The 14,682-nt window shown below is 38.0% G+C and overlaps 3 protein-coding genes across 4 annotated transcripts; 2 read left to right on the top strand and 1 right to left on the bottom strand.

The window, feature by feature from the left end:
• Positions 1 to 484: 484 nt before the first annotated feature.
• On the bottom strand, positions 485 to 1,477 carry LOC122086290. Its single transcript, XM_042655040.1, has one exon. It carries the CDS (start codon positions 1,475 to 1,477, stop codon positions 485 to 487), a length of 993 nt encoding a protein of 330 aa, XP_042510974.1.
• Positions 1,478 to 7,786: 6,309 nt separating this feature from the next.
• On the top strand, positions 7,787 to 9,173 carry LOC122086115 (uncharacterized protein At3g28850). The gene has a single exon (XM_042654825.1). The coding sequence runs from the start codon at positions 7,848 to 7,850 to the stop codon at positions 9,015 to 9,017; it is 1,170 nt and encodes a 389-aa protein (XP_042510759.1). The 5' UTR covers positions 7,787 to 7,847; the 3' UTR covers positions 9,018 to 9,173.
• Positions 9,174 to 10,263: 1,090 nt separating this feature from the next.
• On the top strand, positions 10,264 to 13,797 carry LOC122086000 (DNA polymerase epsilon subunit 3-like). 2 transcript variants are annotated; one of them, XM_042654657.1, is made up of 4 exons: positions 10,264 to 10,480; positions 10,650 to 10,768; positions 13,481 to 13,658; positions 13,765 to 13,797. In XM_042654657.1, the coding sequence occupies exons 1-3, from the start codon at positions 10,311 to 10,313 to the stop codon at positions 13,630 to 13,632; spliced, it is 441 nt and encodes a 146-aa protein (XP_042510591.1). In that variant the 5' UTR covers positions 10,264 to 10,310; the 3' UTR covers positions 13,633 to 13,658; positions 13,765 to 13,797. The 2 variants fall into 2 exon arrangements, with proteins under 2 accessions (XP_042510591.1, XP_042510590.1); XM_042654656.1 differs by having other exon boundaries at positions 10,265 to 10,480; positions 13,481 to 13,797.
• Positions 13,798 to 14,682: the final 885 nt, after the last annotated feature.

Below are 14,682 nucleotides of genomic sequence, written 5' to 3'. Positions count from 1 at the left end.
GGTGAGATGCAATGAGCATTCAATGACTAAGAGGGCATGGGCATGCACACCAACCGTTGGATGCTCATTACACCTCACAGCCTCATTATAGAGGATTTGATTGAATTAGACCATGAATTTATCATATGATTAATCTACACCATATCCTCTATATCCAATGATTAAAATCAAAATACCGTCATGCTTAAACAGACACATGGCACGTGGTGTGATATGCATACCGTGACACTAAAAAAATAAAAAATAAGAGCATAATTAACTACTGTATACACATGCTTACCCCAAAATAAACAAATACACATGGCGTACGGTGATCCGTATCTGTCACTCACAAAATTATGTGTTTTCCCGATTATATGTACAGAATGCCTCTCCCACTTACATTTATTTTAGAGAGAGAGAGAGAGAGCGAGAGAGAGAGAGGCAAAACCGGATGACGTCGTGATCAAACAACTGCCACGTGGTGGATATCATTGTTTTCCGTTCACACAGAGGCGGGACCCTCACATTCCCAGTCGCGGACGCAATCGATTTTTTTGGGTGGGTCCACTTCACGACGCCTCCATATACTGTGTGCGTCAGAGTCCACAACCACCGCCGGCAACGAATCTTCGAAATCGAAATCACTAACGGCCCAAGATTCTGATCTCCGACCGGAAGAGAACCGCTTCATCCCATCCAACCCCGTCGGCTCGCCCAATGGCATACTCGCCGGAATCTTACGCTCTCTTTCTGCAAAGCTCCAACGGGGCACCGATGCCAGCGAAGGAGATTCCATTGGTCGTCCTTCAACAGCGACGCTTGAACCGTCCCTGCAACTGGACCGCAGAATCGCCATGAGGTTCGCCCAAAACCCGGTTTTCTTTTCCTGTTTGGACTTGGAAGTCTTGGCTATCGTCACCGCCTCCGTCGGCCGTCGGGCACTTGCAGAGCGGAGACTTTTATCCTTTATGGACTTCACTCTTCCAATACACGACACCTTCGGCGATGAAGGTTCCGCAACCGTAAGGGACTTCCCGCTGCGTGATGGCCTTTTGGGGAAGAACGGCGGTCGCGGCGGTCGACTGCTCCTCCGGGACTTGCTGCTAAGGATACAGGATTTCTGTGGCTTGGGGAGACCGATGATAGACGTGTTGGGTGTGAAATTCAAGGAGAACCTCTGAGACGATGGGTTGGGATTCAAACTGTGATTGGAGATGGGGTGGGAGTGGGTGTGGGAATGGGAATTGGAGTTGGAGTTGGAGTTTGGATTAGAGTTCCCTTTATGAGACTCTTTCCGCTCATAGAGCGCGTTCCGATCGAACCAATCGAGTTCTTCTTCTTTACTTATCTGAAAAGATTCCGCCGGAAAGTCAGGTGGCGCCTCCTCCGAAAGATCTGGTTTATCCGGCGGTGAATGATGATCGCCGACTAAACTTTCGCACGCGACTTTCCGATCAACGCCGCAGACTAACGTTTCTAGATCACCTTGCGGCATCAGACATACACAGAGAAAGAGACGAGACGGAGATGGAAAGAGAAAATCAGAGATGGGTTTTGATGAGAATTGAGACTTTGAAAGGAGAAGAGATATTTAAAATAACAGAGAAGGAATGGAGGGAGAGAGATTTCAACTTGACTATTGTGTGATTCATGTCGGTGTGAAGAATCTTAAGATCGTATTTCATTATGATTCAGTAGATCAGCCTAGATTACAAAATATTTTCGTTGACCGAATTATTAGCCGTTGGATTAGAATCGTTTTTCGTTAACAGTTCGAATTTCAAGGCCAAATAGACTGGAGAGAGTATACGTTGCCGTAAATGTAAAACCAAAGAAATGCTCAAAAAGGGTAGGATATTAGGCGTGGATTGTCGTCGCCTGGCCCCTCGGGTAAGGTTTAAAAATGTTGATAGGGTCGCTGTTGTATACTATTTATGGGGACCACTGAGAATGACTTAGTGGACATTAGTGGACAGTGTGAGACTCGGCTCGGCGCTAGAGTAGGGACCGAAGGTTTGAGAAGGCGGTGTAGGGAATGAAATTGGTGAAGGACGATACTGATCTTGATTGTCAATGATTGAATAAAGGCAAATGCGTGGGGAAGTGGAAGTAATTTTTTTTTTTTGATCATTTTATCCCTTATGATGTGGTTGGTAATATTTCTGTTATAGAAATTACATTTCGAGTTAAAATTCAAAATTTTTGTTTACATCAAAATAGTGTTTGGTAAATCTGTTTCAAAAATGGTTTCACGAGATAGGAATGAGGGAGAATGAGATTAAACGATATTTTTTCTTCACAAAAAAGGTCTCAATCTGATTTCACTAAGACAGGGATGAGTAAGCCCAGTGACTAGTGTTGAGGGAGAGCATGGATTGAGTGAGAGTTTTTCATGGATTCTTCAACACTCTAGCTCTTTAGAGTGTCAACGGAGAAAGTTTTGACCTTAGAGAAATTATTTGGTTCATATCAATTTTTTTTTTTTTTTTTTTTTTGAGTGGAACGAGTTTCTCAAATATTAAAACATGTTAAACATTTTGTTTTACTTTTTTTTTAAATTAATAAATTAATCTAATTTGTTTAAAACAAAAACAGAGAATAATCCATTTTTTGGTTCCTGTAAAAACACGAAAAAAACATTAAAAAACGTTGATTACCGAACATAACCTAAGAATGAAGAGATACCAATTTGATCCAACCGATCCCAGTCGATTTCATCGAATTTCTCAAACCATGCTAGGGACTCAATTTTGATCCAAAGAGATTCCTCAAACCACATTACCCGGAGAGCTTCCGCGTATGGTTGTTAGCCTGTTACTTTCTTGTTTTTTTCTATTTTTAACAGTTTATAGTTAGTTGAGTTATTTAATCTAGAATCTTCAATTTATGCAAACTGCCTATATATAAAGGATTCAAAGATTGGGTCGAACAAAAGGTGGAGAAACAATTTTTTCTGCAGCCATTAATTCCATTTTTTTTTTTAAGAAGAAAATGTAATTAATGGCTACAAAACGATTGTTTCGCATCAGAGCTATTGAGACTTACAATCTGCTCAGAAATATTTTAAAGGATGAGTGAAGGGGAAAAAAAAACAATAAATAAATAATTTTGGTGATAAATTTCAGCAGTGGATGGAGGCGTGGAGCTTTCAATTGTTTCATTTTTCACACTGTAAGTTGCAAAAATCTATGTTATTTCTTAAATTTTGTACCAAATATGATGCATGCTTTTTTTTTTATTGGTGATGAAATTTGTAAGTGTCGAGTTTGATTTGAATCGGTTGAAAAAAATCCTAGAATCGACATATTCAAGGAATTTTCTAATGATTTTGATGTTTTTATCCATGAATTGACAATATCAATTCATCAAAAATTGAGATTAGTTACCACCGATTTCATTCTAATTTGCCAATTCTTAAAACCCTGTACAAATCCATTATTGACTGAAATACTAAACCCATCTTTCAATTAATGCAAAATTCTTTTCCAACAAGAAAATAAAATGTCATTCAAAAATGGTGCACTTAGAGCTAAGATCCTTCGGAGCATAGCCATGTATATCGTGTAAACAATGACTATCAAAAGTAATAAGTTATATATTGAATTAAATAAATTCGTTCATCCAATGGTGAGATTGTCAAATATTCATCTTTCTATTCTCCTCCTCAAAATTGTTAAATCATCATTTCATGCGACAAAATAACAAGAAATCATGAAAAAACCTTTTGTTTAAGGGTTTAAAAAATGACATTGGCTGAAATCAATACAGATACCTGGCCAATATTGGTTCGATATTTGATATTGATATCTTTCGGGGGCAAAAAGTCCAATACAACTAATACGTAAAAATAATCAATATCAATATTAATTTTAGAACTGACTGATGCCTGATCTGATAGTGTGAAAATCGTTTGTAACCACTACATCGATATAGTAAGCATCGGGTGACTAGAAATCCCTTGGGACGTGTGCCCGAATGCTCACTATACCTCATCGCTTATTACAGACAATTTGAACCCAGTCCAATACAATGCACTTAATCTATGCTTTCCATTGAAGGCTTTATTTTTCAGGTTTCCAATCATTTTCCCTGTAGATTATATTTAAAGGCTCTTCACATTTAGGAATCAAGAGCCGTTAAGAATATATATACACCTACCCCGGCCACTCATTGAACTGAGTGGCATCTAATTAATGGCAGTTTGTAAAATGGAATTATGCTTTCCTTGTCAATCGAAATAATTATAAAATGGCATATGCATGCATCTTCAAAATCTGAATCATAAGATGTTCAAATAGAGATCCCTAGGCTTAATTATAAGATGTTAATCGTGTCATTAATTAGTTTGGCTGCTTAATTAGGTAGGATGGGAGCCTTCCAAGCTGCTTAATTAGATAGAGTTTGATAATCTTATCTTTGTGTAACCAATCTCGTTAGTTATGTCTCATCATAATCTTGGGTAGGTGGCATTAAGGAGTATGCAAATGAGGTACAACAAAATGGTATCATACATAAGAAAATAACTAGACATTTCATGTTAGGATGAAATAGAGATACACATAGAGGACCAGAGGTGCTAGCTTACCTAACCAATCACATCTCCACCGTGGGCAACCGAATTCAATTGATTCTATATGTTCTTGTAATCTATTTTATAATCGGCCATAAATGCTCTTTGATCTCCCTATTTGATCAAATTTTACAACTTTCATTACCTTGTAAGTAAAAAGAAAATCATGGAAGCCTATGGAAATCTTTATTTTTTCCTCTAGATTCTAATACCTATATATAAGGAGTTGGCTTGAATAAAATGGCTCAACCAAGCCTATAAGTAGAATCTCCTTAGCTGTAATTCTAAATTTCTAACTAACGAGTGACTAAAAACGTTTTTTGTGACCCCATATGCAAGACTAAGGATTGGAATGTAGAGAAAACGTTAAATAAAGAGTTGGTGAAAGAAAGAGAAGCTATAATAATACTAACAAATCCGACAAAAAACCAAACGCGGCATTTGTAACCTTCTAGAAAGGTAGGTTTTTTGTTTTTTGGTGGGGGGTGGGGGGAGAAGTGAGAGGGATATCCAGGTGAGACTGTAAGAGTGGAGGTTGGGGTGGTTATAGCTTCTAGAAGGCTTTCTATAGATGGGAAAATGACTTTATATGATTGAATCAATATAGGATTACCTTAATTGATGGCCTTAATATCTATTAAATCAAATGAAAGCTGAATTGATGTTAACATTTTGTGAACAGGTTGTTCATATCACTATTTTGTTTTTGTTTTTAATTATTAGTTATATAACTGACATGTAAGATTAAATCTCAAATGCATTCCTTCTACGGAAATCGAGAATTTAACTTCTGTTAAGAAAGTGGAACTACTACATGTGCTAGCTAATGTTGTAGTTGAGTTATGATTCATGAGAGCCATCAATCCTCCCCCAAAAACCCAAGATTAAATCTGCAATGAAACTTGTGTTTTTTTTTTTTTCGTAAAACTACACATGAAATTGTGTACTTTGTAATTTTTTTTTTAATTTATGCATATTCGTGCTTTATTTTTTTTAAATAATTTATTAGAAAAATATTGTTATAATAATGGTTGGTGAGAAAATTATAACTTTATTTTTTTCCCTTTTAGTGTAACATGAATTTTTTTTTCCAATGACTATAAATCATGCCAATTCATATGCTTACTAGAAAAATGTGGAGATTTTATACTCACACAATGACAAGTCATTTTTAAATTATTTTGAAATTTTTTTTTACTCTTACATCAAATCACTTATTGGAATTTTTGAAGAAAAAAATAAAAACCTATGAAAATAAGATAAGAGGCAATCATAAGAAATTTAAAATTTATCAGTTCACCATTTTTGAAACAACAAGATAAACCCTATTTTTTTTAGGACAGTTGCTAACACAATTGGCTTGAGGCTAATGCAATACACCATCATACAATGTAATTTCTTAGGAAAGATTAAAAGGAAAAATTGTCTCTGTGAGATGGCATAGGAAACGCCATAGGCTCAGAGAGACTTTTCTAGGGGTGTAAGTTTGGCTTTGACGGCCCGAACCTGCCCTTGGTCCGCCTTAATCTCGAAAAAGTATTGACCCAAAAATTTTGGCCCTAAGGGCTGGTCCGACCCTGAAATTTCTAATCCTGAGTCAGGGTCAGGGCGAGTAAGGGTTGATGTCTTTGTCCCGCCCTGAACCCAACCTTGTTTTTTTACCCTGACTTTTGGCCTTGGTTTTGGCCCGGCCCGGCCCTGATTTTTGTCCCTGATGTTGACCTTTGGTTGTGACCATGATGTCAACCCTGAATTTAACCTAATTTTATATATTGTTTAACATTGAGTCATTGATACATCAAAACTCTTAATATATCTTCTCACCAATCTCTCTTGCTTTTTTTACAAAAAAAAAAAGATCTCTTTTATTTTTCTTTTTACCAATAAATTTGTAACTTTGTATTTTTTTATCTTCTCTTTATTATGAATATTTTTTATTTTTAAGTTATTTCATATTTTGTAGGGTCAGGGTATACTCAGCCCTTGATGGCAAACCAAGGTCAGGGTCAATCAGGGTCAAGGTAAGGGTCATCTTAACCTGACCTGAAAAATCAGGGTCAATCAGGGCAGGTAAGGGTTGGACTGAACCCTGAAGGGTAGGGCCATGGTTAAAGTTTTGCGGCCCCGAGTTAGAGTCAGGATGGGTTTGGGCTCAATTTAGGGGACTTAGGGTTGGGCTAGGATTTTAAGAAACCTAGCCTAACCCGGCCTTGTTGCACCCCTAAACTTTTCCCTTTATAATGTCAAATATTAATTTAAAAAATTATTTATATATCTTTATAGGAAATAGAAATATGGCTAATTGTGTAGTTCATATGCCCAAACAAAGGAGCACTTGAAATTACTACATTACCCCTCATTAAATAAAAAATCCCATCCATGTTGATACTTCTTGCATGTGCTCTCATTTGACCCCATGTTGATGCAAGGGCCACATGATTAGGTAGTGATCTATTGTTTTTTTTTTTTTTTTTTTTTTTCATAATAGCAATAAATTTATTGGGAGGGGGATCACTATTAAGCTATGTGTCCCTTGCATGCACCAACACGTATGCCAGTGAGAGCGAGCGCAGGGCATCCAATAGGGATGGGATTTTATTTCAGGGGAGGTAAGATAGTCATTTTGCCCTTCATATATCTTGATTTCTCTCAACATTATGCATATGTTTTATGCTAATCATACTAAAAATAAGGGCTAAGTTGCCACAATGTCCATGTGCAGTTTTCCTCGCATATAAATTTTTTTAGGGAAAAATAACCCTATCGGTCTAGCACTAGAAACATCTAGACATAATAGGACCAAGATGACCATGTTGTCCCACCCCAGTGTGCTGAATTTGCCCTTGCATGTGTTCTCATTTGGCCGCATGTTCGGTGTTTGCGTTTCCGACACTAGAGTGACAGAGTTCTTTACATTTTGTTAAGGAGAGAATAAAATATGCAAGATTTCCATCTTTCATGAGGGGTGGAGCAGTCAATTTACCCTCACTGTGTCTAACTGCAAGGGTTTTACCAATTTTTTATTACATTTTTACCTGTTTTGAAATGTGAGTCCTATAAGTGATATTGTTTTTTTTTGGTAACAAACCCATTGATGTAACATGCATATTCTTCCTCACATGGGCAGTGTAGGAACCCTGTTCCTGTAAATAAAATCGTAGTATCTTGCGACCGTTGGGGCCCTTGTGACCGTTGCTCGCACTTTCCCGTTATAGATTCAAAAAGAGCCCTTTGCGTTTATCTTGTAGAAAAGAAACTGAAAAAGTGAAAAACTGTCCCGTTTTTCTCAGATTTGATGGGCTGCGTTTCCTCCAAACCATTTAGGAAGGATTTCAACCAGGAACTCCTTTTCTGCAATGGAGATTACACGAATCACGTCGTCTCTCTTACTTCCAGCACATATGGAGTTCTCAATCTCGACCAAGAACCCGTCAAGGAGACTACGATGTCTCTTCAAGTCGTGTCCCCCAAACTTCAGGGAAAGAGAATGAAAGAGCCGGAGGTCATCAACGCTTGGGAATTGATGGAACATCTGGAAGACGAAATACCCATATCGACAAAGGACAAGAGACGCCCCAAATCACGAGTTGTAGATGTGGATGTGAGGAACCCTTCCAAGTTCTTCAACGAAATCAACTCGTCAAAGAAGCAGAAAAAAATTGCAGGGAAGGAGAACAAGCATCGACAGAGTGGATATGATGGTTCAGTTGGACGTCCAGAGCACAATTCGAAACAGTTATTGAAGCCATTTTCTTCTTTAGAGAACATGCAGAAGGCCACACCCAGGAAGGTTACTCCCGTAGATCTCAAAACGAATAGTTTCAGAGGCCAGTCCGGGTTTTCAAGTTCGAGGAGGAGTTTAAGTCCCCTGTTTGATCCAGAACTCCTTGAATCCTTTGAGAGAGAACTCAGCGAAGAGGGTGAAAAGATTAAAAAGATGGTCTTTCCTGAACCTAGAATTCGCAAAGCCCTAGATTGGGAATCCATGCTCGAACAATTTGAGAAGAAATGCCCTCCCCGCGGCGAAAATGCGGTAGTCATCTACACTACCACATTGAGAGGAATCAGGAAGACTTTCGAAGACTGCAACAGACTCCGATCCGTGGTAGAATCTCATCGCATCCACATGATTGAGCGAGACATTTCAATGGATTCTGGGTTTAGAGAGGAATTAAGGCTCTTGATGGGCAAAAAAGAGGTTAGAGTACCTGTAATGTTCGTGAAAGGAAGATTGATTGGAGGAGCAGATGAGGTGGTGAAGATGGAAGAAGAGGGGAAATTGGGAGTCTTGTTTCGTGGGATTCCGAAGGCCTCGGTAGGCTGTGAAGGCTGTGGCGGCGTAAGGTTTATAATGTGTATGGATTGCAGTGGGAGTTGTAAAGTTTTAGATGTGGAAAGAAAGAAAATGGTTAAGTGTGGAGGGTGCAATGAAAATGGATTGATCAAATGCCCTATTTGTTGTTGATTCATACCTTAGCCCCACAGAAAAGGAAATTTGAAGATTTTTTTGTTGTTAATTTTTGTTCTTCTTCCAAAACTTTCATCGTTCTTTATCTTGTAAGGATCTGAATCAGTAATCAATTTGGAAAGGTTGGTTATAGGATTTAAGTTTTACAATCCACCAATTGTTTGTAGTGATTACGAAGGCCATTTACAATGATTGCAACGCGTTAACAACCAAGATGTTTTGAGGAATATACAATCAAATTACTCTTTAAAAGGTAGTGCAAGAAGAGAGCATTGGAAGATGTCTCCCAAAAGCCAATTCATCCTCCATTTATAAAGAGAATGTCCCTAGTAAAAAAACCCAAGGAAGGTCTCGTATTTATTTTTAAGAGAGTGAATTTCTGTCAATCCCTTATATTTAATCAAACTCTAATATCCTAAACTTTCTTTTTGAGATTACTCTTACAACTATTGACGGGCCCTCCTAATAATAGATTTCAATCCAGACTCATGAATAAATAGAAAATTACATAGATTTATGAGGTTAAAAAGAAGAAAAAAGAAATACAAGACAATTTTGACTTTGATTTACATTAATTTTAATTTATTTATTTTGTAATTTTTTTAGGGAAAAGGTTGGGTATACCATCAATTTTTGATAAGCTATAAACATACATCAATCTACATGGTTGGATAAAGAAGGATAAAATTATCTTTTTCAAAAGGGGAGAAGAGAGGATGACATGCTATGAGTCTTTTCTCTTCTTTTTATTATCTCTTAGACATAGGAGACTGTGTGTAATGTATATAAGAGAAATATTGTCACGACACTAATATGCAGATTCTTGTGCACACGATGGATTAGGCTCCTCTTTAACAACTACACCCTCCAACGATCATCCAAGTGCTGGGGGGGCCTAGTTACACATCCCAACACCCATCAACACTTGGGGATGTGTATCCAAGCCTTTTCCAACCCTTGGATAGGTAGTTAGAAGATTGTTGGTGTTAGAGAGAATCCTAATCCCTCACTTCTATGGTAAGTTGCACTCTGGCATCATCAAAAGCCAAAGACAAACCAAATCAAAACTGATACAAACCCATTAACAATTTGTCAATAAAAGAAAATATCAAAGGAATAAAAAAAAAAAGACTGCAACAGAGACTTGCTTACCGGTTTGGTTTTGGCTTAGCCCAGTTCCGGACTGAAACCAAACCGGACCAAACTGAAAACGTGTTTCTCAAGATCTTGGGTTCCACAACTGCTAACATCAACGAATTTGCAACTTAGGGTTAGAGAGAGAGAGAGGCGATGGCCCAAGCTGCAGCAGAGGTAGAAGAGCTCCCGAGGACTATCGTGCGCAGGGTGGTAAAGGATAAAATCTCCCGGGTATCCGACGAAGCAGAAATCTCTGTTAAAAAAGACGCTCTCCTCGCTTTCTCTGAGGGTGCCAGGATCTTCATCCATTACCTCTCTGCTACGTAAGGGCTTTACTCTCGAGAATCATCCATTACCTTGGGTTTCTTCTTTTCTTTCCCTCCTTCAATTATTTATCTTTTGCACTAGGATCTGCAAATTTCCCATTCCATTTTCAGTTTCCAGTTCGAACTTCACTGAATTGAAATTTCATACAGCGATCGTTTCTTTCAGGGCTAATGACATATGCAAAGATTCGAAGAGACAAACAATCAATGCGGACGATGTTTTGAAAGCGATTGAAGAAATTGAATTTCCAGAGTTTATTGGGTCTCTGAGAGCCTCTCTTGATGGTTGGTGAAATCTTCTTAGTCTTCAATCTTGATTTCTTCGTAGTTCATGTACCTGTTTGTTTATAAAGTAAAAAAGGGGTGGGAAACTTGTGAGGGTGTAAGGCAAAGAAAGGGAAGGGAAGGAAATGACGGAATAAGTGCTATGTAGTGGGGTGGGATTTTGTGGTAAAGAGAGGAAATGGGAGGGGAAGAGATATAGACATATACTAGCTGGATAGGAAATTAGACATGACATTGTACTAGACTTCCTCACTTCCTCAATCTTAGGAATCCACCTTGAGCTGAACTGAGCACCTTTGGTTGACTTCTAAATTGTTACCATTTAAAAGAGAAACATATATGGTTTTGGATGCTTTTTTTTTTTTTTTTTTAGACTAGCTTTATTTGCAAAGGCATTGGAAACTACATTCAGGCAATTGCCGTTTTCCGCTGTTACCTGTGCAACTCTGGATCTGCTGGCCATTCGACTGTAGAAAATGCTATGATGCCTCCAGTCTTCCCCTTTCGATTCAGCAACCAAAATATAATTGACTACATTGATCTTATAAGTTTCCATATCTTTATCATGCTCAACTACTGACCGTTCTTCAATATCTTCCTCTGAGGAAAGTTCATTAAATTCATTTTCATCATCAGCTTCAAGAGCAGAGCAGCATCAATAGAATTGGCACTCCTTGCCTTTTGAGGACAAAATTTGGTTAATTGCCCTAGTTTATTGCCATGATAGCACTTCATTTCACTGCCTCCAGTCATAGGAGCTTTGCCTTTTATCAACAGTTGTATTGAGTCTGTTTTGTCTTCTCATATATGTGGGTGGTCAAATAGTAGCTAATGGTCTCATATCACATACTCCCTGGCTTGATTGCCAAAAGGTCTGATGGGAATTTTTAAGAAATCTTCTGCTTCCAAATCCTTTTGATAGCAACCTTGAATGTCATATGCATTAGTTGTACCCATAGCTCTTCTAACCTCCGGCTGCAGTCCAAGTTTGTATCGTGACATTAGTTGTATGTCACTTTCTTCATCTCCTGTATGTACTAATAAGGCTGAAAACTTCTGTGTGTATTCAGCCATGGTTATGGTGCCTTGCCTTAGTGTATTCAATTGATATGAAGGTGATTCACAAAAGATTTTCGAAGGTACGGCCTTTAACTCATCCTTCATCTCTTGCCAACTCATCCTTCATCTCATGCCAAGTAGTAGGGGGTGTGTCTCAATCTTGCATCCTTCGTTCTTGCAATCTCCACCATTCTCTTGCTGGCTCAACTAATTTGTATTGACTAGTTTCATCTTCCTCACCTCAGTCATATCGTATCTGTCAAAGTAGTCATCAATAGCATTGAAGCAATCAAGGAATATATGATTATCACCCTATGAATCAGGCTTAATTCAGTGAACAAAAGGTTGATGAATCCCATAGAAAAATTAAGAAAAGACTTGAAGCATAAAGGCTGTACTTGATACTGTAGGGAAGAAGAGTAAGGGAAGGATAGAAGATAAAATTTCCCACCTGATCTATCTCGGAAGCTTCGCTTGCTGCTTTCTCCCACAATAGCTATTCTGACTCTCACAGCTCCATTAAAGCAAAAGCAAAACTCATTATTCATAAAAAAATCATTGGGGAATGAAAGAGGGGGGGGGGGGGGGGGAGTCCTTAGGCTCTCACATATGTCGATAGAGGAGTTGACCAATGATCTCAAACTCTACGTAAGAAAGTTATCCAACTTGGAAATTAAAAGAAGAAATTGAAAAAGGAACTCCAACAATGGGAGTCTTCTAATGTTACAAGAAACTTATGTGAGCTGAGCTGTCATTACAAATAGATAAGATAGAGTTCCATTCTAATATAATTCTAAAACAACTAATTAACTAAGAGAAATAAAGAAATAAAACACCAAAAGGTGCCCCACGATTCTGGTTTGAATGACCAGAAACACCCAGACCAATGTCTGGCCTGACCCGTTGGTCAGTTGAACCATAAGGTTCCAAAAGGGAGATATTTAGGTGGCCTGGTTCCGTTCTTCCTTCAACTATAGGTTTGCTGAAACCTATTTGCATCAACCTCTCTGAACTTACTGAAAAATTATATTTGGCTTGTTTCTCCCTTTTTGAAGAGGCCATATTGTTAAAGAAAGAACTTTAATTTAGATTGACACCTCCAATGATATGAATCCATCTATAACAATCAGTCTCTGAGTACAGTACTTTAGAGACAAGTCAGAATGCAAGTAGAGGAGGGTGAAGACCCGTGCTGGCATCTGGGGGGTAGATGGCTTCGGAAACCATTTTTTCCATAAACACGAGGATGCAGGAACCTTTATACTTCGCCAACTTTTTTTGAGAGAGTAACTGCACTTGAGTTAGTCAGGCCCAGGGTCAACTACCTTCTAGGTCCTCAAATAATTCTTTTGACGAATAGTACCATAAGAACCCTTTTTCTGTATCATAACTAATGTTAATTTTAAGAGGATACTCAAAACTCTCTGTTTTCAGGATTTTGGGAAGTGAGATTATTTTCATGTTTCTTGTTCAAGTAGCCACATTTCATCCCTATTTTGTGTGTGCTTCTTTTGCTGCTGCCATTTCTACTCCACATTTTCGGTATTATATTATCATTCTATGTGCTGTCTAACAAAACATTCAAATGTGTCAGAGAGATGATTCGTTTAGCACACATTGCTGAATGTTCTTCTTTGCTTTTTTTCTTTACAGCTTTTAGAAGAAAGAATGCTGTAAAGAAAGCAGGAGCTGCAAAGACAAAGGAAGCGAAGAAGAAAAGGAAAATGGAAAACAAGCCCCCAGTGCAAAATGGAGATAGCTTGCATGAGGAAGTTGATGTTGGAGAAGGCAATGAAGATGAATAGATGATGCTGCAGAGGTTAATGACTGAGTGAGTTGGATGTTTCCCATTTTTAGACAGACAAATGTAAAGAACACAAACGGAGCTTCAGTGCACTTTTCTCGTCTTACACAACTTGGATGTTTCTCATTTTCAGACTGAAATAAAATGAACACGAATTAAGCTTCAATGCGCTCAACCAGGTTGATCCTGCAATCGGCATCTATTCTATTCCAAGTCATGAGTTTTTTTGCAGCTGACATTTTTGGATTGGGTCCTGCCTTTACCTCTGCAGTATGACACTTGTAATGTGTATTAGTTACCTTTTGTTTGGAAGTGAATCAAACGAAAATGAAATTAGACTGTTTTCCTTCATCCACGGTTTTCCTTCTCCAAAATGAAATAATATCAAGAATTCTTTTCCACTTTATTTTCCAACCAAATACCCTTGCTATTACACACTTTTTTCTACAATAAAACATCTATATCCACTCCAATCCAAGGGAAGCCCAAGCAATTCCAGCTTGAAGAAAAAACAAGAGAAGAACACACATACTCATCTGTTAGTTTGTCAAGATTCTAACAATGGTAGAGCAGTTATAGCAGATGATGAGAAGTAAGAAAACCTTATTTTTTTTCCCTTTTAACTATCGCAATCGCTGCCGCCATAATCATACAAGGGTTGTCATTAGAGCTCTAACCATTCAAATTTGAGATACAACCATTTCGTCTTATTACATAAAAATACCCCAAATTCTCTTCCGTTTGGCCCAGGATTTTGACCGGAGAAATTGGGAAGGGGGGTAGTGGCAGAACCGCTTCCTCCACCTCAATTGGTTCAAACAATAGCTAGCTCCACCAAACTAATAAACACTAAAATTTCCATAGAGAAGTGGGGTTGAGGGAGATATTACACTTTATGAAGACATTTTTTGTAAACAGAGGTAAGTCCGATCATTTCACATGAAAATTGCAATAAAAATAGGGAACAAGAGAATGCCAGCTAACCTAGTAAGATAATATCTGATACCATATGACTTTCAATAATTCGTTTCTGTATTTTTTTTTTTTTTTT

The sequence above is a fragment of the Macadamia integrifolia genome, chromosome 8 (assembly GCF_013358625.1).
Source record: "Macadamia integrifolia cultivar HAES 741 chromosome 8, SCU_Mint_v3, whole genome shotgun sequence".
Classification (NCBI taxonomy): domain Eukaryota; kingdom Viridiplantae; phylum Streptophyta; class Magnoliopsida; order Proteales; family Proteaceae; genus Macadamia; species Macadamia integrifolia.
This window is presented reverse-complemented; position numbering and strand designations above follow the sequence as displayed.

What these genes read in the sequence shown, in the direction of transcription:
- LOC122086290 (XM_042655040.1), bottom strand. Translation starts at nt 1,477, where the DNA reads ATGCCGCAAGGTGATCTAGAAACGTTAGTCTGCGGCGTTGATCGGAAA.
- LOC122086115 (XM_042654825.1), top strand. Translation starts at nt 7,848, where the DNA reads ATGGGCTGCGTTTCCTCCAAACCATTTAGGAAGGATTTCAACCAGGAA.
- LOC122086000 (XM_042654657.1), top strand. Translation starts at nt 10,311, where the DNA reads ATGGCCCAAGCTGCAGCAGAGGTAGAAGAGCTCCCGAGGACTATCGTG. An exon ending in ATCCATTACCTCTCTGCTAC is followed by an intron (nt 10,481 to 10,649) that starts GTAAGGGCTTTA and finishes CGTTTCTTTCAG; the next exon opens with GGCTAATGACATATGCAAAG. An exon ending in TCTGAGAGCCTCTCTTGATG is followed by an intron (nt 10,769 to 13,480) that starts GTTGGTGAAATC and finishes TTTTCTTTACAG; the next exon opens with CTTTTAGAAGAAAGAATGCT.